The following is a 25,254-nucleotide window of genomic DNA, read 5'->3' on the forward strand; positions in this document are numbered from 1 at the left end:
TGAGAAATTTTCCGAGAATCACCTTCTCAATTTATTTGACATTCACTTATAAATTGAAAAGTAGTGAGGTGCACATTTGCCATTGATTCTGTACGTGAGGTACACGTGATTCTTACTAATAGTTCTCATGTCGTCTGAGGGAGAAAAATTGTGAAGCATAGAGAGGATGGAAATGAATTGTCATAGCACGAAATCCATTAGGAAAGAGACAGCAATCTCATTAGATAAATATAAACTTAATAATTGTGTCATGCAAGGCTATGTTGGGAAAGCCAGAAAAAAAAAGGTTGGAATATTCATAGCCTACGTGCGCCTTAATCGTTCTTATCTATTTTATTCTCCAAATATCACAACAGCCAAATAATGTTGAAAGAAGATTCCAAGGTACATTTTATTATCTACATGACAACAGTCTTGGAAAAAAAATTTTACGTATCAGAGCTATACCAGAAAGTAATTTTTAAATTTTGAGATTTTTTTTTCAATTCAAAAACTCCTAGAATCCCTAACAAGATTTCCTTCATTTTTAGAATGTAGAAAATCAGTTTATAAACTAAATTTCCAGGAAAATTTTTCAAACTTTTCACCATGAACATACATTCACTATATTTTAATACAGCGCTTACACTTTTTCCCGCAAAAGTCGAGATAAAAAACCAACACACAAATATTTAGTTCACGGAAATTGCGAGAAAAAAATTTCCCGAGGAAAACGAAAAATAAAGAGATTCACCAACATCACTATGTGAATTGAAAATTGCGCTGTTGGTTTGTATTTACATAAACTCTGTGTGACTAGGCTTTTGTTAACTTGAGGACAGATGAGTTTTTGGGAAGAGAAGCACAGTGACTGATGATGATGTGGAAATATTCAAACAAACAAGAATCTTCTTGATTTTTTTCTACCCTTAGCACTTCATATTTTGAGCCAACCAGAGCAAAAGCCCTAACGAAATCCATAAACATACATACAAATGTAATAGATTTGAATTGGCCAAGGAAAGGGGGAGAGAAAAAGGGAAGGCATCTTTTGAAATTCACAAATTCAAACACATCTCTACAGCCATACATCGAATCCTTTTGTCCTTGATCCTGTTTCCTTAGCATTTTGCCTCTCTTCCATTCCTCGTTTCATTCCATGGGAATTTTCCAAGAATACTTCCACACACATCGGGCATGATAAAACGGATATCGTCCGGATTTTCATGTAGGGAAATAGAAAAGAAATTGGAATCTATTTATAGCAAAAAAAAATAAATAAAGAAAAACGGAAGAATAATGTCAACTTGCTAAAATATTTCACGATCTCTTATCCAATTACAATCAATCACAATATTATATGCTAAAATTTCTATTATAATCATTGTCAATATTGTCTAGTTAAGTCCAATTTGCAATACATAATTAAACATTCCAGAAATGTTTATCACCTAAATTTATATTGTCTAACACATGTATTGCCATTCAGCATCTCAATGATAAATCGTAATATGTTCATATTAGCAAAATTAACTCCAACAAAGCAGATGTAAATTAAAAATTAAGCATAACTAATCGTTTTAATTAATGTAAATTACATATCATAGGACACGATTATTACACGTAATTATCTACACACATTCTATATTTTCCTAAAATATCGATCGATCTTGCAAGACTCAATGCTCTCTATATAGAATTTTGGTATGTAATAATGCGGTTGGACTAATGCGACATTAATATTATGTTATCTATATTTTGGAAAATACGTGTATTTCCAGTGCTAATCCACTGCAATGTCTATCAAAGGATTCATATTATGAGCTTTCTGCAGGCTGTATCATTTAATTATCCTCAAATTCATTTCCCTAATGTATAGACTTAAGGGGAATAATTAATCCACTTGATATCAAATCAATTTCCCTGGTTTTCCCACTTCGATGCACATATTCCTAAATCTGAAAACACCGAAACTATGTAAATTGATGCCTTCAAGTGCTACAAGCTTAATTCCTACTATATATTATTTCTGTTTATTTGAACTCATATTACTTGAAGCCATCGAAATGTTGTTCTATTCACGTCAAATGCACGAGAATGTAAGGAATATTATCTAAATAAATGTTTATTTATCGTTTTAGTCACCAAATTATCTTTTTTTAGGGAACTTTTCTTGGAAAAATTTTGTTATTTTTTGTCTCGTTTTACTTTTAGGGAAAACATAATTCTTAAAATTGTAAACTTCTTTACTTTTGTGTATGCAAAAACCATAGAAGAGACAAATTAGAACTGGAAATTTAAAATTTATTTATTTATTTATTTAAAATTTGGAGTGGATCATATGGCCACACAGGTCAACAAAATATATAATTTCTAATAGTTAAAATTAAAAGCAGAGTACCTATACCAATTATGCAATACAGGTTTGTATTTAAATTACAAAACCCATAAAGGTACACTAGCTAATATAGCGTACATAGTATATTTTAAATTTAATTATTAATTACTTAATAATAATATTTAACTTGTTGGTGACCTATTTATTTAAATTAATTATTCAATTCTCATGAATGTATTCCCTACCATTATTATGATCATTGCTAGCAATGAGATATAGTCAATTAATTTAGGTATGAAATATTAATTAGTTCTTTAAGTAAAATATTTCAACAAAATAAAAAATCATTCAAAAAGTAAAATTTGGAATGCAAATCATAAGCTTTCTGTGTTATACCATTCATTCATTTCCATATTATTCAAAGCTTCCAATAGAAAACATTCTTTTTTCGGAACTAACAGGGGCTATAAGCAATAACGAATGAAATCAAAGTTCCAATAAAATGTAAAAACATCGTATGAATTATCATGTATATTGGGATTTAATTTAAACAAACAGAACAAAAAACAACAAGACATTCAAAGACTTCATTTACTTTTTTGAGAATGTTGAACTTGATTGCCAAGAACGGAAACCTACATAACGAACTTTTCGCAATATCAGCACAAATTTTTGCGCTATTCAGAGACGAAATAACTCTCGAGAGTGCCTGTACTCGTGCTCTAATATATCTTTCAATATTAATACATGTTTGTGGTCGTATAAAGAGTTTTTTTTTGTTTGCAATATTTTGTGCGGTTTTTCATGTAAAGTCTCTCAACATACGATGTTGGTGTGTGAAGTAGTTTTATGGTATAAACTTCAGCTAGCCAGGCGTCTGATTTAGCCAAAGAGAATTGTTATATTTGTAAACCGGTTTTCATTAACGATATATAACTTTTGTTTTTTTTTCTCCTTTTACCACACCGTGGTACGGAATTGTAGCATTTTCTCCCCATTGAACATATAAATAGATATAAAAGTTCTCAAGTGCCCGAGAGTAGCATAAAATCTTAATTTATGCAATTTTCTCCAAACCATTTCATAACATGCATATTAAATTGTGAAATTATGTATAATACATAATGTATACACATATTGAATATGATGAATTTTCAATACTGCGTGAGATTTGTGTTGTGAATTTGTATGATATATATGAAAAGCTCAGTGGTTGGGTTTTAGATCAGCCAGAGAGGCTTCTCTTACACAAAGATGGCAACCAATTTTCTACGAAGAAAAAAAAACGTGTTGTCGTTCTTCTTTTGCGTTATACCTCTCTTGTTCCATTTATCTACCTCTCCTTCGCACTCGTCTCACAAAATCCCATTTTATACCAACACACATACGAGTTACCGAGCAAAAGACCTTACCATTTACCTAAGTTAGCCATCCATTGAGGTACTCACCGGTCCTCACAAATACACAAGTCGAGCGTAAATTTTAATTTCTTTGTGATATTTTCACCTTTTCATTTTGCCAACAACAATAGGGTGTACCATACCTCTAATATGTATTTATATATAATACAGCACCCACAAGTACTCAACTGGTACAATGCAAAACCTTTCAATTAACACTCATCCACCTATGGTCAGAGACATCAAGCAGTACCTACATATATAGCATTACATATATTGTGTGCTTTGGGTGAAATTGTTTCAAAGTATCGAAAATTGGACGAATTCAATTGGATCATTCTGGGTGATAGTGCTCATGTTCCAATTGCCAAAGCACAGTGGCACTCCTGGAGGAGTATATGTATGTACTTTTGCGAGAGAGATGGGCAAGAAGGGTGCAAAAAAGAGCGTAGCCCCTCTTTATCGTATTTTAAAGTAACCCAACGTAGTGTGTGTGTGCGGTGAATTCGGTAGAATTGAATGTTAGCTATGAGAGAATATTTTCTTGCCATCGAAGCATTCACATTGTGTGTGGTATGGTGTGTTCAGGAAGAAAACTTGACGAGGGGTTGAAAATCCTCTGGGTATATAGGTATTGCTAAATCCTTATGTAGGTATGCTGAATGTGTTATGCACAGGAACGAGATAGAGAAAGGAGCAGACATGCCAAAAGGGAGAGGGTAGAAATTGATGACTTTAAAGAATATTTTAAGCTTAAAATTCATACACATTTCTCACAAAGAATACGGCTTTCATTGCATAACTGCATGAATCAAGAATTAAATAGCATGCATATTGCGATGTAGAATTTTACAAAAAAAAATTTTTTCACGTCATTGGGATTATGTAAAAGATGGAATATTTTTTTTCATTTCACTAATTTTAAATTTAATTCTAAAATTTTTTTCTTTTCTTTATTCATTTGGATCTCTTACGCTGATTACTTGTACTTTTATTATTGTTATTTATTACTTGTCTTATAATAAAGTGGGCAGAGCATTAAGAAGTAGGTATCTCAGAAAATTGGCGCCGCCAAGTGTAATAAAACAGAAAATAAGAATATGATGAATTGAATTTATATAAAAAAAGTTTATAAAACCATTTTATAGTTCAAATATTCATTGATTAGATACGAAAGCTTCAAGCCTAACTTAAAGCTACAATAAAAACTATAAGACAGATTTTTGATTAATTTAAGTGATAGAATATTTTTAAGTACCTAGCTCAATCATACTTCGGAATTAATTTAGGTAAAAAAATTGTTTTCTAGCGCTTAATCCAAGAATTCTCTACCTAATAGGAAGTTAAAACGAACCGATTATCTGGTTTTGATTGTTTTTGAATAGGTCTGTAATCATAATTGCAAACTTTTCACAATAAACCTGCAGGTAGATTAGTTCGTAGAATATCTTATGGAATTGAATCCTTGTTACTGACACTGATATAGTTCATTTAAAGTAGAGTTAATGTATATCAGTTCTGTTACGGTTTTGGAACTGATCTTTTAAAAATTCCAATTTTTGGTTACAAAATCTTAAATTAAAGTCTCTTTCAAATTAATTTGAATTGAAACAAGACTAAGAGCTATCTTATGCAAACTTCTATTTTATTTTAGCTATCAGTCCTTGTAGTCTTGTGAAACCATAAGACCAGGAGGCACATGAAAGAAGTTGATTTATCTACTTTGACAACCTATAGAGGCGAATTTACAATAAGTATGCGCTTAGCCTGGAAAACTTTTCTCTTACCACATTTATACATTATTAAAGTATACATGGAAAAACTTTCAATGACTAGAAGATGTGACATTAGTTCTATGTTCTCTTCACCCAAAAGATATAGATATTTAAGAGAAGTCACCGAAAATTTGTTTACTTAAAGTTCTCTATGGTAAACACCTTGTTTGGGGAAAAGGCATTCATGACAAAATCTTCAAGTTCTCCATCCCAAAAGAAGAGAATACTTATACACATTTTCTTGTGACATTTGAAATGCAAGGAAAGCTGCTCTATAGCCAAAGACTCCTTCATGAACCAACATGTGAAATGTACCGTGTGAGTGCCCCTCTCTGACCGAGCTAGATGACTGCACAAAAGCCAGAAATGTATATAGAAGTATAATACACAGAAAATACTGCAGCATTGAAATTATAGTTAAAATATTAAGTAATATATGACCCTGGTATACATTATTATTTTTGTGCAAGAATGAATATGCCAGAGTATAAATAAATGATAAATAGTTGCAGTGTCAGCAATTTGGCATAATACATTCAACATACAACATCATCGCATCAACTTGATATAAGGCCCTCAGTACACACACATGCTTTTGTATTCAAAGCAAAATTCTCTGCTAATTAAACAATAGTTGAGCTACAGAGAGAGTCTCTGCAAGAAAATGTACATTTAAGTGGGTTGTGTTGGACGGGGGAAAACCCCCACCGTGTTGGGGCAATTTAGCACATCTCCCCATACCCCATCCCGAAAAAACTTACAAGCATATTAAGTTAGCTTTGTGGTGCATTCTGCAACTTGTATTTGTGGTTTTATTATTTAGGAAATGCGCACTATGATGCGAATTCGCAGCTTTTAAAATCATTTTCTATATATCCATCAAAATGGCAATGCCACAGATTTTCTGTTTCACTTGCTTCATTTTGTATTTCTCGACTATGTATATGTACATATATAATTTCTCATCTTTGTATATAGTATGGAACCTCTCTGGCATTCATCATAAAAATGGTTCGTCTGGAGAGGAGAACATATGTATGTAGGTATATAAACACATACAGGCGCAATGAAAGTGGAGTTTTTGAAGTACAGAATTGTGGTTATAAACAAGGTTTTTATATACTCAACATTTCATAAGTTTTTGAGCCATTGCAAGATAGGCATCGTAGGGATAGAACGTAAGAGATAGAAGCCTGAGATTTGGTAGTAGAGAACACAAACACCCCATCTCTCTCTCTTCTTTTTATATTAACGAAGATAGCTCTCTGCTGGTAGTTACCGTACCAATGGTAATTAAACTATCTCTATAAGCTATATAGAAGTCACCAACACCATATAGACTAATCCATTAAATCGAAGGTTAAGTACTTTTAGTAGAATGAGACACAAGACGGACTTGTGGCTCTCTCACACAGCATCACAAATCTCTTCTCGTTTGTAGAAATGTAACAATTTTCATGACAATGGGGTCAGGGTGGTATGGGGGTGGGTGTGAGGAGGTATAAAAAGGGATGCCTCTTTGGTGGGTGCTTCTTCTCCCCCACACCCCTGACAGACAGTAGTAGGGAGTATGAGAAGTTGGAAAAAGTGGGATTTTGCTGGCAACGACCATCCCTTTCGTCGTAGACCAAGTATGGTACCGCACACAAGCAATGTAAAATGGTAAAACCCCACAAGATGCCTTAGCAACTTCGCATAAGCCGAAAGAGAGACGCCAAAGTAGATTCCTTTGTGTTAATTTTGAACGCTTTGCTGCTTGAGAATACATAATATGGGGAGAACGTTTGTGTTTTCTCGGCATAATTTTAAAGTGTGGAGTCAGATGGCTACAGGGGGAGTTCTCTGGTTTAATATTTTTTTTCGTCTTTTTGTATAAAAACATTTCTTACCTGATTTGTGGGACCCCAGCGGCAGCCTGCATCGGTGGCGGTATATTATACGGAAAAGGTAATTTAGCAGCCACAGCCGGATTCTCGAATAGCATGGCTGAAGATGAAGTTGAATATTTTGTCTGTGATTGCTGGACCCTTATTTCGTCTCTGTTCACCAATTCTTCCACCTCTTTTGTGTAACAATTCTTGCAGTGAGGCAAACACCAACAAAGAATCTTTCAGCACTGTTTATATTAAACCAAATTTTATTTATTTTTCAGCTGTCTCTTTCACTTTTTTTTAAATATTAAATTAAATTCTCTTTCTTGTCTCTAGGTCTTGCTGTGACCTTTTTATTTATTTTTTTTCATACAGGTGATAAATACTTCACAAAACTTTTATTATTCGGTTTTTCCTGCTCACCAGAGAGAATTGTGGTTCAGTGTTATTATATATATGTGTGTGGTATACGTTATGCCTGTGATATAACTTCGTGACGCTTCTATAGCATTCTCTTTGAGTCTAAAACCACCAGGTTTAGTTTGATTGTTTGGCCGTTTCGCACATAAAATTTAATGCAATAAATAGGCAAAAAATTTGGGATTTTAAATGAATTTAGAATTTTTATCTGTTCAAAAAAAAGGAAAAGAAGAAAACACAGACTCAAATGGAAAATTGCAAAATGACACTTATCCACAGAGCGGCCTTTTCCCTTCTTCTTCTTCCAACTTCGATTTCCCTTTGAGTATTTTGTTTCTCTCTTTCTCTTCTCCTTGGATATATAGTAAAGTATATATACCCCAAAATATCCCGGTCGAGTCTCCGCACAAAATTAATTTCAATAAGGAGCTACCTGGCTCACAAGTCCTTACAATCTTCTCTATTGCATGCGAACATCAACGACAATTGACCATTTCACCGGTGGAAACAATGCACAACTCAAAAACTGTGGATGTTTAATCAATTTACAAACAAAAAGAAAAAAACAACGATCGAGTGTTGAAATACTGTCTGAGTACACATTCACGATACTACGGTTCAGCCGGACTAAAATGACTGCCTTGTGCATGTGTAGCTGCTACCTAGTGTTGAGGTTCTTCTTGTGTAGAGATGGTAAAAATAAGGGGGGGTGCGACTGAGACGACTATAGTTATTTTAAGCTAGCGTGCTTATTTTGAACACCATTGAGCATAGTATGGGGCTAGCTTTGAGAGCCATCTCGTTTTGTCCATGGAAAATTACTGTCTCTTTCAATTTTACTAACCAACATGAGATTTACATTTACTACACACCATAATTTCCCATGGTAAATAATTGCGCACGCACTCATCTATTGTTCTCTTTCGCACATATATAGTTAGGTATCTGTCAAAAGCAAAATGGCCCTTGACGCCGATATATATCGTTCTCATTTTGTACTTCGGTGTGTGTGCATTTGGAAACAATTGAACAGTAATCATTATGGTGGTGTATGTCATTAGAAAGGGACAACTACTGGTCGTTCATTCGCAGAGGATTTTGGCATATTGGGGTGGTATGAACTGTTTGACGACAAAAAAGTTATAGGGGATGAAAATTTATACGGTTTTCGCCTTTCCCACTGAATCTTCGACGCTTATGTGTACCACTTTTCGCCATATATAATATGCGTTTATATGGGCTTTTCGCGTTATGATTTTTCACCTCTCACTCCCACATTACATACACTCAAACATCCTACCTACACCTTCCGGCACCTTGCAAGCCTGGGGTGTCACGAATTGCCCCAAGACGTCCACCCACCCCCGTATATTTTTTCAACTTCACCGCTTTACCCCCTACCCTCCCCTATGATTTCACATTCATTTAACTGGTGCATGTGTAAATGGTGCGCACATAGTTTTATCAATTGCATTTTTTCCAGCCCCCTCTTGGCAATTTGTAGGCATTTTTCTCGCTAGCTCATGCGGATTCTATCAATTTGTAAAATACTAAAAGAAGAAGAAAAAAAAGATGAATGAGTGAAATTCCATGAAATTCAGTCAATTAATGAGCTAAGAGCACGTGTAAGATTATGTGTTAATTATGGAACAACCACACATAGGGCGTCCATGCACGGAAAATCGGTGAATAGGAAAAAACTACATGTGTAGCGATCGCATATATGTACGTACATATACCCATCATAAACGCAAGGTGGGCTTTTTGAATATCATTACAAAATTTCAATTTATTTATCCACCCGGGAGCACGTCAAATTCAGCCAGACCATTTTTGCATAACGCTCCCCACACCCCCGCAGCAACGCCCCAAAAATCTGGGAGTTAATTTTCCATATGCCTGCCGGGAATGGAGTGCGCGTGAAAATCTGTAAATCATTAGCAATCCATAAAACACCTTCCAGTGGAGCAAAAACGCGAATTTGCCCATGCCTCACAGTACACCACCCTCTCCCCCAGCACGGTACTCTTTCTAAATCATCAATTTATTTGCACCCCATCCCCCCTGCCTGTGCGCAACCCCATCGTGTAGTCTTTCACTGCGGTAGCGGTGGCGGAGCACCGCTTCCTCAGCAGTACTGAAAGCTGACGCGGTGTAGGTGTACACAATTTACCGTCTTGGTTTGCCGTATCGCTTACAATGTATAGAGAAATTGAACGGGTTACAGACGATCTCTGCAGTAAAGGGTTAAAAGCCTTTTGTGGGGTGGCATGAGTGGGTGGGGTTTCTGCCCGTTTCACCACACGGAAAAGGAATAACACAAAATGACATACAATAACTTTCTCAACTTTCTTTCCGTTTCGTAGATTGGCTCATCCAAAAAAAAATCAGAGCTTTCTTTTCTGGTTGTTTTTCTTTTCTTATTTTTCGAAAAAAGTTTAAAATTAATTAAATACAAATACCTTTTAAATAAATTTATATTTTCTTTGAATTCTTAAAGATAAATAAAATCGGTTTGAAGTCAAAATTGAGTTTTGATATTTTTCCCAAAAAAAAAAAATACGAAAAGCTTTTTAAATTGAGTTTATTTCATTCAAAACTTTACCTAAGTACGGAAGAAATATCCCAATCAGTTTTTAATACAAAAATTGAGCTCCTTGAATGTTAGCTTGATAATCTAGGGATTCAGTGGCGTAGACAGGAAGGATGTTTAGATGTCTAAATACATCCTAAAATTTCAAAAAATTTAGGCCATTTTTCTAATGTCAAGAGACATATTTTTATGCAAAAGATTTCGTTAAAAACTAATATAGAACAGAGAATAGATTTTTTTGAAGGTTACTAAAACCGTTAGGTCAAATATCGTCAAATATTTAAAAAAAAATCATTAAACGTTAGAAATGAAATATTAAACGTTTGTAACGTCCATAAATTGAATAAATTTCTAGTTTGTACGTCCCTGTAAGAATCGACAAGACTTTTTTCATCATGCTTATTAATTGTTCTTATACAAAATTATGCACTTTTACGATTTCGTGTAAAAAAGAATCATATTGAAGTTCTTTTTGTTAAAAAATAGGTACATTGATGGGTCGGATTTAAGCAATCTCCTCCTATAATATCATGAAAATCATTCATGACAACAAAACCGTCATCTTTCTCCAGTTTTGATTTTTGATCTTTTTCGTGCAAACACTTTTTCAACAAGCGCGCCCCCCTTTGCAAGAATATGTATTCCAGAGTAAATGTGCTCGAAGCTATTGTTGGAGGAAATGACGAACGCCAAAATGCTCACAAGAATATTCGAGCACGAAGAGGACAAATGGTGGTGGCTGCTGATGGCACCCGCCAAGAACATTACTAAACCGAAAACGGGTTGAATTTACGCACAAGTTTTCGTACCAAATATTGCTCGTCATAAATCGCACGAGGAGGTGTGCAGACCACCCAAATTACCACCCACACACAACCCATCTATTTCATCTGCTCAGCGATTTTCTGCTGTACAACACGCCCGTGTGGTGCACAGAACATAACGCGTGTGTACAAAAGTGGTTATAGTAACATTATATCGCCAAAGCTCACACCAAATCCCACCCTCAAAACAACCCATCCTCCCTTCAACTAGCTAGTGTACGCTAGCATAAACCTCCGCGCCAAATCCATCAGGCAAATAGCAACCAGGCGCTGAGAGGAGCCAGTATAACACCACCGACCTTCCGGCTGATACCCATTTCCACATTAGCCTGGGTATGTAATGGGAAGTGGGGAGTCCGCCAAGTGAGAAAATCAGGCAACGCATGGTTGGACCCCCAAGGGGGGTGGTGGCAATGCTGTTTGCTATTCCATTCCATTATTATCCGATTTGTGACGTTATATACAAATAATTTGTTTGGCAAAGAAACAATTTTTGTATATTATTGCAGTTGTACAGCATGAACAATTTGAGCATTTCGGTCTCCCAAACTACCGCAGACTTTCACAACCCCCTTCCGCACATTTTCACCGTCTTTCCGTGGTGGTGGTGGTTTGACTTGGACTTTCTCATTTGCTATTTCTGTGCCACATAATCGTCGGCATTACGCAAAGAAAACGAAAATGTTGAGGGTGGATAATGTGGGTGACGGAGCGAATGCGGTGGATTTAGAGAGGCATCGTCGAAGGGTTGAAAAGTTGGTTTGTTGTGTATATGTACAATTTTTCCCCACCGTTTCCCAACCCTCCCATGCGATATTTTCCCTCAAAAAACCCACCTTTTGTACTTGTGCATAATACATAGTTCATTAAAATTAATTGAGAGCCACACAAAACTCCACTGTTACCGGTGAGAGAGTGAGAGAGCTTTCCGTCAGTGGTGGAGACTTTTCTTTTCGCGTTCCAAACAGCAATCATCACACGTTTATGCTACACATGTAACCAACATCTATATTATAGATGACAACAACAATAAATGCGCAGTTTCATATTTCACGTTCTCTCTCCATCTCATACATATATGAATGTACTGTACATATATATATGGTTTGGAGAGTATAAAATAGCGGGGATGCATGGTCTATTTATGGATTTCCATCATTTCACAATACAACGATGATGACAACGACGTCGGCAACGACAAGAGACTGAAAATCCTAGGATTTCTCTATTCATCACTGTCAGAGGGATGAGCAAAGGGTGGAAGAGTTCCATTTGAGTTCTATGGTGGTACACAGAGCAGGTTAAGGGCAGTTCATCCCAGGCACAGTATTGTATGAAATTCCTCGTAATCAAAAGGATGAGAATGAAAGAAAATTCTTTTTTAGTTTTAAATTGCGCTCTTGAAATCCCGCAGTTAATAATCAAGAGGAAATAATCCCAGGAAGTATCAAATGTTTATTTATGATGTTTATTAAGTAGAAAATATGTAGCTTGCCTACCTCCTCAATTGAATAGCCAACATAGGACATCTTTAAAAATTGAATGAATTCGTTTAATCAATAAATTTTTATAGATTATTTCCATTAATCCCTAAAAATGTTAATTTAAAATATTTTTTAAATCAAGAAAACAATAAATAAATTAAAGGACTCATTTTGCACGTGACCCCATAAATTCAAAATTATAAATAAGATCCATAAAAGTATTTCAACTACATATTAATCTTGAAGAAAAGTCCTTGAGGGGGAGTTGGAATTTTATGGACAAAATCTTGGCATGGTATGGATTAAAAATTAATGTGAAATAAAAATAAAAATAAAATTACATAAAATATGGATTTTGAAAGCAATCAGATTAGGATGAATGAAACATAAGGTCACATTGGGTTTAAGGTGCATTCTTCTAAAAAAAATTCTGAAAACTAATGAAAAATACTTGGTATGCCACGATTGTGGTATACCAACTAATAAGAGCTCATGTAAAAGTTGTTTAAATTAAGTTTTAAGGAGTCTTTTTTGGTTCAAAATTTAATAAGTTTAAAAATATGAGCAAATACAGCTCACAACCCATAGATATAGACGAATTTTTTTCTCCCTTTATCTCCATTCAAATTTTCCTCAATTTTATTCAGGCAAAAATCCAAAGGCGAAAATCATTATTGGATTCGTTTCTTCTTCCTTCCTTCCCCATCCCTCCACCATCAGACCACAGTGTGGTGTCATCCCCTTAGAGCCTCAGCAAGAGATCCAACGACTCCGCAATTAAATCTGAATCTAAATTGCAAAATTGCAAAATTCTCCCACAGAAAGGAAAGCTTCAATTTTATTTGGTGCTGTGTTGAAAGCTTTCCACTTGCTCCGTAACATCCATATTAATTTTAATTAAGGACGCTGGCATATCGTATTTTATTTAAATTGTTGTATACCTACAGTTGGTGTGTTATAAACATTTCAATCTCAGGGTGGATGTACGTAGTACACCCCATACCCCCCGTGGCTGTGTCCAAAAGGCGAAAATTTAGCGCATCCGGCCGCTGACCTTCGACCGCATGCTACGTAATAATTTGAGAATTCCTCATCACACAGAGACACCCAATGCTAGCAGAATCGCAGCAAGATATATAGAGGCAACAGTGTTGAGTGGAGAATGCCTGAGAAAGATCCATCCTCTCAATTTTTTACGACCATTTCAGTTATTATTTGCTTTTACGCGTCATTAAAGCAATTAATTTCATCATTATGTGAACTTGGCTCTACGGGTAGGTTGAATTGAAACGGAAAAGTTATGGTGTGTTGCCATCTCTGGGTATGCTTCCTCAGCGAAAATAATAAGGAAATGGTGAGAGGAAGTTTGCTGGGGTGTCCCAGAAAAGAAAAATCCAAATGGGTGTGCTGGAGCAAAAAGGGATGGCTACATGCTGGGGGTGAGAATACTGCTAAAATGCTTTGAGTCATCTTACCATCCACAGATTTTGTCTTCGAGATAGACAAATTTACTTTTTTCATTGCAAATATTTTTGTTATCTGCAGAATTAAATCTTTTCTGTTAACTGTTTTTAATGGAATTTTCGTGGTAAGACGCACTGGAGTGACAAAAAAAAAGGTCATGGCGATGATAAGAAAATCTTTTTCATTTGTCTTGAAGACGGCATTTTAGCTTGTCATCTTTCCCCAAAACAACCTTCTTTCTCGCAACCCGCATTGTGAATTCCACCACCTCCGTATAAGCATCGAAGAAAGTGGTGCAGAATGGAATGCGCGCGAAAAAGAAATTGGGGATGAAAGAAATTTAAATTTGCCCAAACTTGTATGCAACAGAGAGAAGAAATTTAATAAAATACATTTTATATCATGGATGATGGTTGCTAGAGCCCTGATAATTCTCACTTTTCTCCACCAGTGTGTAGTGAAAGATTTAGTGACAATTCTTGCGAATATCTTTCCATATTCTAATGCAGAATAATGCTAAAAATTTGTCTCCCAGTATTATCTCATGGAGCGGGAATTCATCTCTGAAAATTGCGGTGAGAGGATATTAGAGAACTGAGGTGGAAGAAAATTGCCGAGTTTGCACAGAAGTGGATTTTCTCGTGCAATATATGACGACAATTGTTAGTCAAATATAACATACTACACAAGGTCTAAATGTATGTACAAATAATGCATCATTGAGATAAATTTTAGCAAAATAAGAACAACTTACACCTTCTTAGAATCATCTATTACCTTTTACTTATTCCTATGTTGTCTGTTCTTTGATAGATGTGAATGAGTTTAATTTTTTTTATCAATTTTAATCCTCATCATGCGTGCAAAAATAGCTTCGTCACCTTCTTGTTTCATCTTCAGAACAAACCCATATATAGAGTAATCAAATAAATAAATTTGCAGTGTTGTGCTATTTAGTTGCTAATTTAGATACGGCACGAATTTGATTAAATCGTCATAATCCGAGAAGGGGGTGGAAGTCAATGGGGTTGTTTCTGCCATGGAGTACGTGAATCAATTGATTTGCCAATAGCTCATAAATATTGTTGAACTTTGTCGTATAGCGTGGAAGTTTAGCGGGTATATGGCAATTCAAGTGATTCCAAACCTATCATATGTAATGAATGTTGAAATTCACGAGTGTGGTGGTACTTTCTCTAGACCTTCATCGTACAGCGTCATACCACTTAAGCACATAGATTCGATGGGTTGTTCCAACTCAGGCAGCAGCAGCAGCAGCATACTACGGCAAAAGCCACCCCCATTCGCGCTTCCAGGTGGAAGCAAATATGTGTGTTATCGTTTGGATGGAGTTTGAGCAAGTCGGGAAGATGAGTTGGAATGAGGTGGATGGATTCAATGTGGAGTCTGTATTTTGTATGATATGTAAAATCCCTCGAAACCTGAGTTAGGTGATATTGTGTTTGCCCGGATACGAGCACCGACTTCCTTTTCGCTATCGCACACGATGCACCATGCTACACACATTTATATATGTATATATGCTACATATATGTACTTATATATGCCGCTATATTCCTTGATGAAAGACGAATGTGTATGAGGAGTATGGTATGTACATTATTCTGATTAAATTGCTTATATTCCATACATTTTCTCACACAAACATGCTTTACCTCGTCTACCCCCCATCTACCGCACCTTTGGCACTCTAGTTTTTGAGGCGTCAGAATTATACTTTACATCTCTTATATTGATGTTTATTTTGTGTACATTTGAATTCAAGCGAATATCTTCACGCGAATTCACTCAACAGCCAAATTTTACATTTATCTACACATATAAATACATATATATTCTGTACTAGTAAACCCTAGCCCCCAATCACGTGTGAGCAAACTCCATTTTAAGCTATAAAAGGGGGCGTATATTAGTAGGGGGGATGAATAATACGGTACCCCGAAAAATTCTAAAAATAAAAAAATCCCGTTATCTGACCCTTCAGCAGTAGAAAATGGGAAAAAATCAATTTTTCTGTGGGGGCGCTACAAAGGGGGGTTGGGGCGGAATCCCATATAGCGCTTGCAACTCGTATTGACCCCCTCTACCCCCATACCAAATTTCATCAAAATCGGCCCAGCCGTTTAGGAGGAGTTCATGTGCCACAGACAAACAAACATTTCAGCTTTATATACAGGGTGGCGCATTTATCATGGTAGCATTTTGTTTGCTAATAACTTCTCACAGAAACAATATTATGTGGCGAAATGGGTATTGGAGGAAAGGTAATTTCCTTAAGATTTGTTCTGGATTTGTACGAAGGTGATTCGTGCAGAAATTGGTCTCATATTGGCCAAAACAAAAAAAGATGCACTTTTTTAGATGAAGAAAATTCCACTATGTAATGATTTAAATTGAGAAATTATTCGGACTTTTTCTAAAAAATTAAATGATCTCCCATGCGAATTCTTCTCAAGAGGGCGATGTGAAAAGTGATGAGTGCATGTTATGTGATGCAATGGGAGTCATCAACACCATTGGGGTGTGTGTCAAAGAAGTGGAGGATTTTTTCTTGCTGTTTTTTTTTTAAATGAAAATTCAGTTGAAACATTGGGATGACCTCAAATCAGTTGACAACTCTCTGTGGTCATCAGCCATGATGGTAAGAGTAACAAAGAAGTGGAGGATTTTTTTTTATTAGAAATTTTGTGGTAAAAATTAATTCATTGGTGTATCCCAAGGTGGAACACATTCAAAAGTCCAACTTCACCTCTCCTCCAGTGTTGTGGTGCAGAAAAGAAGTTGAGGAAAATTCAAAAAATGCAATTTCATTGCTGATTTCCATTTTCCTCGCTTTCTTTAAGGTTTTCCCAATGAAAAATCTCAAAAGGAAAATCTTCCAGTGTTGTGGTGCAGAAAAGAAGTTGAGGAAAATTCAAAAAATGCAATTTCATTGCTGATTTCCATTTTCCTCGCTTTCTTTAAGGTTTTCCCAATGAAAAATCTCAAAAGGAAAATCCTCCAGTGTTGTGGTGCAGAAAAGAAGTTGAGGAAAATTCAAAAAATGCAATTTCATTGCTGATTTCCATTTTCCTCGCTTTCTTTAAGGTTTTCCCAATGAAAAATCTCAAAAGGAAAATCCTCCAGTGTTGTGGTGCAGAAAAGAAGTTGAGGAAAATTCAAAAAATGCAATTTCATTGCTGATTTCCATTTTCCTCGCTTTCTTTAAGGTTTTCCCAATGAAAAATCTCAAAAGGAAAATCCTCCAGTGTTGTGGTGCAGAAAAGAAGTTGAGGAAAATTCAAAAAATGCAATTTCATTGCAGATTTCCATTTTCCTCGCTTTCTTTAAGGTTTTCCCATCTCCTGGGGGGCGCACTTGTCGTGATGGACGGAAGGGGCGGAACTAAAATAGAAAAATCCCCCAAGCTCAAAAAAATTAGTCAGGAATCCCATCATAGGAAGACGACGAGATTGTGCCAGTTAACTCCTTGTGTTGCGATTGAGACACCGAAGATGGTGGGGTGAAAAGTAAATTTTTGTGCCGTGGGGCTCCGTGGGCACAACTCCCCTAATGTTGTTTTAGTTTGACATGGTTGTACCCTTGAAGGATCTTCTTTTGCCGCAACAGCTTCCTCCCTTGTGGCCACCCCCCCTACCCCCAATTAAATTGAAGGACATCCCAATTAATTTGAATCAATTTTGGAGATAAAACTTTCAGAAAACAAATGAAAAAATTTCTTTGACACTCTTACTATCGTGGCTCCAATAAAAAAAAATGATTAAATTTAAATGCTAGTGATTGATGTCTCTTCAAAGTGAATTTATGTTAAATTGAGACTTCTTTAACACAATTTGACTCCGGAGGAACATGGTGTTTACCATGGATGCTGAAAAATCCCAACACAAACATATGGGCACATGAACATCTTCAATTTACCCTTGATTGGATTTATTTTTCATATAAAAAGTCAAAAAATCATGCATGAGGTGTTAAATCAAAGAAATTAACCATCATCAATGGTGTCTTTATCTGTTGTCCCACGCCACATGACACCCAATGGCTAATGGGAAGCAAATCAATGTGAATTTTGTGGTAAAAAGGGGATTTGAGGGAGAAAAAGGAATTCAAATGGTCAGATTCGATCCCTGGACTGTAAAACATTAGTCCCAGTCGCATCCCGACTAGGCTATTAAATCAACTAATGTTTTCCGATCACAAATTGAACTTAATCTTCCACCCAAGCGCTTGCAAATTAAATGGTTTGTATAGGAAATGATCATGGCATTTAGTTTGAATTGCATTTAAGGCACTCTAGGCATGTGTGTCAAGGGTTACTATGGTCATGGATATCTTTGGTTGGTGTTGAAGATGGTTCTTGCAACAACAACAAAAAATGCAGAAAAAAATTAAATTAAATTTCAATTATTTTCTAGAGGATATTTTTGGTGGTTTGGGGATTTTCTTCACATCCCAAAATGTCGTGGTATTTTTTTTAGGAGTGTGCAGATTGTAAAATGTTAAATTTTTGCCAACAATGTTTATAATCTTTTAAACAATATTAAAATGTTTTTCTGTGTTAAAACAATATAAAATTTTGTATCATGGACAACCACAGGGAGGTGGATGGCAAATTAGGTGATATTTCAATTCTTGCAAAAGAAGTTTATTATTATTATTTTTTCTGTGTTCTTAATGTGGAGTCCACAAAGGGATTTTATTATTTTCTTTTAACTCACGAAATAATTTTTCTTAAATTGTAATAAAAAATCAGAAAATTAATTCAAAGTGTTTGTTGAGTAAATCTCTATTGAAATGAACAAGTGTCCACAAATTTTCTCATTTTTTTTTTTAAATTTTAAAAAATGCCATCTTCAACCACCAGCAATGTTGTACCATCATAAGAAAGAACCACCTAAAGTCATTTGCAGCACATTCAGAGATGTTGAAAAACTTAAAATCATTGCTGAAAAAATTTAACACTTCCATCTGCAATTCAAAGAATGGTCAAACAACAATGAAGAAGCAGTAGATCGTCAAACTAACACCCAAGGACCTTAAAAAATACTTTTTTGTCAGATGTTAAAAATTACCATCTTCAACACTCACCAATAACTGAGAATGCAAAAAAGGGCATTACAACTTTTGAAAAAATTGTAAAAATGACTCGAAAATCACAAAAAATTGCATTTTAGCTGTGTTTCTTTCAGACACAGCTTTTTTGAATTTTCCTCAACTTCTTTTCTGCACCACAACACTGGAAGATTTTCCTTTTGAGATTTTTCATTGGGAAAACCTTAAAGAAAGCGAGGAAAATGGAAATCAGCAATGAAATTGCATTTTTTGAATTTTCCTCAACTTCTTTTCTGCACCACAACACTGGAGGAGAGGTGAAGTTGGACTTTTGAATGTGTTCCACCTTGGGATACACCAATGAATTAATTTTTACCACAAAATTTCTAATAAAAAAAAATCCTCCACTTCTTTGTTACTCTTACCATCATGGCTGATGACCACAGAGAGTTGTCAACTGATTTGAGGTCATCCCAATGTTTCAACTGAATTTTCATTTAAAAAAAAAACAGCAAGAAAAAATCCTCCACTTCTTTGACACCCACCCCAATGGTGTTGATGACTCCCATTGCATCACATAACATGCACTCATCACTTTTCACATCGCCCTCTTGAGAAGAATTCGCATGGGAGATCATTTAATTTTTTAGAAAAAGTCCGAATAATTTCTCAATTTAAATCATTACATAGTGGAATTTTCTTCATCTAAAAAAGTGCATCTTTTTTTGTTTTGGCCAATATGAGACCAATTTCTGCACGAATCACCTTCGTACAAATCCAGAACAAATCTTAAGGAAATTACCTTTCCTCCAATACCCATTTCGCCACATAATATTGTTTCTGTGAGAAGTTATTAGCAAACAAAATGCTACCATGATAAATGCGCCACCCTGTATTAAGATAACCCCCAACGGTACATCAGAGAAAAGATACATCCTCAATGGATGGAGAATGAATAGTGTGAAAATCTCTAGGGATAAATGCACCTTTTCACATATTCAATCGATGCATTTTTCCTCTGAGGTGTTCTTGTAAAAGAAGCAAACAAAAAAATCAAGTAAAACTCTTCCCTTGATTTCTTAAGTTATTTAATTTATGACCTACTTTTAGTTTTGCTATTGTACTGTAGAGTTTTTTATGTATATTATTTATAGGGTAAGATCGCCTGATATGAGGCAATGTTGAATATACCAAATAATTATGAGAAAAAAATCTATTTTAGCTACATATTAGCTAATCTTTCGACAAATTAAAATTTAAAAGCATTTCCACTGAAGTTGCACAGCCTATAATTTTATACTCAATAACTCCTATTTGTATTCCATAATTAATCACGCAATTATCGCAATTTGGTATGTAAGAACAACTTTGGTAAATGCTAATGGTATTTTTTTTATAACAGGGTAATACATACGTGCTTTTAATGTCTAATAGACAGGTATCCCATTTAATAACGTAGGTAAAATTTTCCTTATTGTGGGTGGCAATAAGTCGCCTCCTTCAGTGAAAGAAGCTCCTTGTAGAGCTTCCATTAGTGTCTTTCATCATTTATGGCATTTCTATACGCTTATGTTGACAAGTTGATAAAAGTGTCGCGACCTATTAGATCCAAACATTAATTTTCATTAATGAGCAAGGAAGCAAAAGGTATTTTGTCGGTTTATATGTCGGCAAATCAATAAATTATAGAAAATTCCAACCGAGAGGTTGTGAAATGAAGTTAATTCATCACCCCGTTAACATTTTTCGTTATAAAGTATATAATCGAAATTGATTTTAATTACCATGCTGGTATACATGTGAGTTATGGAACCCACAGGAATGCACTTAAAATGTCCCAAATGTTGCCAGGTATATACTCGAATTAAATCAGTAAAATTGGTACAATTACGATGCGAACTACTAGTTGGATTGCATTGCTCTTCCAAGAGATCTTCTTCCCACTACTTGGACTACGGCATTACATTGGATGGTGTGTATGTATACAAGAGAATTCTGGAGCATTGCGAAGGCTACATTGGAAAATGTTGACAATAGTGTACATCGTACAGCAGTACTCCATCCATAGTAGTGCTCCAAAGTATAAATTGGGGAAGGAATGCGATTTCCTCTCTTACACTCAAGCATCATCAGCAATTACGTAATGCTAAGAGCAAAGTCCCACAGTTTCTCTCCAAGAGCATTTTCTCTTTCTATAAACACAGTTTTGGGATTAAATTTCACTATAAGCAATTTTGTACCCTAGAATTACTTGTACTCTCAAACTCACCAACATTTTATACTTTATATATGTATGTTTGAGTATCCAAACATTTCCGTTGAAATCTCAAAAGGAAACTTCACCAAAAGGGAGCTTTAATATCAGTTTGTACATATATGAAGGAAAATTATAACATAAGGCACTTATGAAGAACTTTCTAGGAAATTAGGATTTTCTATATGTAATGCGTGTGCAACTCCTAAATACTTTGTCTATGTACTTAGGTATAAAGTACAGAGATTAATAATAATGGTTCTATATTAAATATTTTAAATTCCATCAAATGCTCTTGCTCCTAATATTTTCCTTTAACGAGAATTTTCTGGAATTTTCTAAAATAAATAAAAACAATCCAAACGAGATATCTTTTAAGAATAATTCTGCGAAAGGACAACGTCGTATACGCGATCTTCATACAATTTGCAAACACGAAAAATTTAATTATTCCTTTCGTATAATTTTCAATTTAAAAACATAATTTTTCTAGTTAACAGCATACAAATCCCCAACATGATTCTCCACCCAAACCACCCCTACGGGCTGACACGCTCAACAACACGTCAGGATAATTTATGCAGCAGTATGAGAAGAGGGTGTATTAGGAGAGAAATGTGTGCGAGGAGAGAGTTGGGCAGAGGGTGTAAAAAAAAGAGAACGTAAAACACGTTGTAATTTAATTGAAACATGAAAAATATAAACTTTTTTTTTCCCAGTATTTCACACAGTCCGTGGAAGATTATTTCTCACTACATAGTGCCCAATGGACACCCAGAACTTTCATATGTAAGCACCGCTTGCGCCCTTTTCGCACATAGCTTGTGTGGTGAGTTGAGGTGGAACGGAATTATGTTTAATGGATTAATTAACCTTATCGCGATGCTGCAATTATCGCGGAAAGTGGTCAAATGCACGCAAATCGCTTACTAACGTAGTCAACCAACCATCCCCCATACACGGGGTGAAGTTGGGATTTTGTGCGGATGGCACAAGAAGTGACACTGATTGCATGGGAAATTAATTACCGCAGGACAACTCTTTTGTGAATATCCTGTCGTCCCTATTGGCAACATCTTCCTTAAAGCTACTCTAGCAAGGCCTATAGCGAGGACATTTGTATATAGGAATATATTGTAAGATAAAATTCTAGGAATAAGGACAATGTATACTAATCTTTCTCTTCCGCATTTGGTGAATTGACTCCTGGGACAGAGAGTTGTGCTTGAAAATAACCCCCTAAAGGGTTGCTCACATTTCAAACCATATGAGACATTTATATCCTTCTCAGTTGAAGGTAGTTGTGGGAATTAAATGGAATTGTTTCAATTAATATTCAAAATTCAGACAGTCACTCCTCTAATCTCTTTTACTTGTTGTTGTTGTGGTGTGTATGGTGCGTCAATGTGGAGTTTGTATTGTTGGTATTATATCGTATTATCCTGAGAGAGAGTCCCAGAACCTTTACTCTTCCCCATCACAGTACAGTGGAGCTTGAAGGTTAGCCGTACATCAGCCATATGCAAATACTATCCACATCCCATCTTCCATACTCCCCAAAATGTTAAATAGATCACTAACCTTCCTAACCTTATGTCCCAGACCCTCTGGTTCGTTATGTTGGGCCATTCAATACATCCTGGTCACCATGTTCTTTGCCAGAGAGAGATATTTCATGCAGCAACACACATGAGAGGTAGCATTGATAGTATTTATCCCCAGCAGAACACATCCAAACTGAAATGTTTATAAAACTCAATTAACGTTCCTCCAGTTTTCACAGCGAATTTATCATAGGAAAATCATCCTTTATGTGAATTCCCATCAAATTAATCCATTTCCCAATTTTTCGTTTCATTTGCCAACTGAAGAAAATTTAATTGAACCCTATAATCTAAAAACGTTGTGATTATTGAAATTATAAAATCCCTTTTGGACTAGGTACGGAGCTATTTATTGGGCGTGTTTTATGAAAAATTCTATATGAATTATAAAAATTAATTTATGTTTTAGGAGCTTTAATGACTTCATTAAAAGGCAATATTGAGCAACGAAAAATTATTTTAAAATGTTACGTAATTGTCCTGATTAAATTGATAAGGATAACTAAAAATGCGAAAGAAGCATAATTGATAATTTTATTACATCAGCATCCTTTTATCAAGATTTTATTATTAAAAGTCTTAAATCATAAATGCATTTAGTTCTTCTGAAAATACGTCAATAAACATTTTCTATCCACAATATGGATTTTTTCTTCCCTCAAATTATCTTCATTTCAGTTTAAGTTTACACACGCCTTAATTTTTCACATAACTGAAAGAAACATAGCTCTTATGTGCGGGAGTATGCTTGCCAGTGCATTTTAAATACTGCACTCCGAGCAAAGAATCATGAGTATTCCACTAATAAGTAAGAACAATAGGAACGTCGTAAGCATAAGTATAACACTTTATTAGACAAAAAACCCCAAAGTGGGGCAAAAAGCTTCAAAAAAGATGTGTCGAATATGTGCTGTGGGAGTAATGTTTAAGCAAGGAACGTCAAGTCAGTCGTGCATTATTTTGCAATGCGCGTCTCGCAGATACACTGGAGCAATTCATCCCTCAAGCAATTTCCGTGCTAGAAAATGAAAGGTTCAATTATGGGGTTTTGTGTATGCAATGAGCATATTTCTGGAGTAAAATTTAATTAACTTCTTTGAAACTATTACCGTGTCTCTATAAGATACAAATTGTATTTTGATGACTCCTCCTTCAGCACACTGAGGAGGTGATATTCTTGTTTATGTGACACTGCTGGAGCCCTCGATAATCCTTTGGGGATTTGGGGTTTGGTTGCAACTTCATGAAATTCCGGTCAAAATGTGTATATAGCTCGTAAAGGTGGGACCATATTTAAAGGGGAAGGTAGGTAGCAAATCCTATGTGATTGCATCGTGAAAATGTGCTAACAATCATCCCGTTCCACATCATTATTTTACACCCCATTGAATGAATAACAGGATGGTGAGGTGAGAGGTCACGCGCAATATTGTACCGGACTCACAAATCCTAGTCAGTACCGCCTGCTTCTGGTTACCACTGACAGTCCTACTACCAAGCTACACGCACATGCAGTGCAAAATAATTGATAGTATCGAGGTGAACCGATAATTGCTGGTAAATTCTCTTGCGTTGCTTTATTGTGCCCCCATCACATCCCTACCACCCCAAAACATTATATACTGGGCCAACCTGAAGTCGGGGGTTAGACATTCTGCTGCAATTTCTCCACACTCTCTGGGAGTTTCTCGGACAAATGCACTGCACAACCCCCCCCCCACCCTTCCCCCTCTATATATGTGCACATTTTCTATAGACACAATTTTATATATTTAGACGTTCATGGGGATCGCAGTGAGAACCAATATGGGGAAAATTGGAAATCAAGGCAGAAAAAAAAAGATGTGCTTTGTGGTCGATATTCATCTGAGTTTGACTGTTTGTCCGCGTACATAGAAAGCTTCCTAGGTTGTTTCCCTTTGTCCCCCGCCCCATCCCCTTGCACATATCCTAGTTTTGGATGTTTGCGATTCCCCCCTGGTGTCCCCAGCAACAAAGCCAGTGAATTCTCCTCACGTGCCATCTGTTTCACTGTAGAATTGAACTATGAAGAGACAGAAATGATATAACAAAATCGCAAAAGTTTCAATAGGGATGGGACGGAGAGAGAGAGAGAGATGGCGTCAAAGCAAAGATATGGGGAGTTTTGGGGTGGATGGGTAAAGATACAAGGTC

The 25,254-nt window shown here is 35.7% G+C and overlaps 4 protein-coding genes across 14 annotated transcripts in view; all 4 read right to left on the minus strand.

The window, feature by feature from the left end:
- LOC129789821 (RNA-binding protein Musashi homolog 2) overlaps positions 1-8,412 on the minus strand; it is a 96,867-nt gene extending 88,455 nt beyond the window's left edge. For 2 of the 10 annotated variants that reach the window (XR_008750514.1, XM_055826916.1), the window contains exons 1-2: positions 8,217-8,412; positions 7,382-7,778 (exon numbers count right to left, since the gene is read on the minus strand). Coding sequence is in view for 7 of the 10 variants with exons in the window: in XM_055826916.1 (XP_055682891.1) it covers positions 7,382-7,476 (95 nt within the window). In the remaining 3 variants the exon portion in view is untranslated. Of the gene's footprint in view, positions 1-7,381 lie in introns of all 10 variants that reach the window. The other 8 variants (XR_008750510.1, XM_055826864.1, XR_008750511.1 and 5 more) reach the window with 6 other exon arrangements.
- LOC129790073 (luciferin sulfotransferase-like) overlaps positions 1-25,254 on the minus strand; it is a 767,385-nt gene that overhangs the window by 363,028 nt on the left and 379,103 nt on the right. The gene's annotated exons all lie outside the window — the stretch shown is intronic.
- The window catches only part of LOC129788207 (probable Rho GTPase-activating protein CG5521), a 626,970-nt gene that overhangs the window by 363,028 nt on the left and 238,688 nt on the right, over positions 1-25,254 (minus strand). The window lies entirely within an intron of this gene.
- The window catches only part of LOC129788331 (tolloid-like protein 2), a 606,934-nt gene that overhangs the window by 363,028 nt on the left and 218,652 nt on the right, over positions 1-25,254 (minus strand). The window lies entirely within an intron of this gene.

The sequence above is a fragment of the Lutzomyia longipalpis genome, chromosome 1 (genome assembly GCF_024334085.1).
Source record: "Lutzomyia longipalpis isolate SR_M1_2022 chromosome 1, ASM2433408v1".
Lineage (NCBI taxonomy): Eukaryota > Metazoa > Arthropoda > Insecta > Diptera > Psychodidae > Lutzomyia > Lutzomyia longipalpis.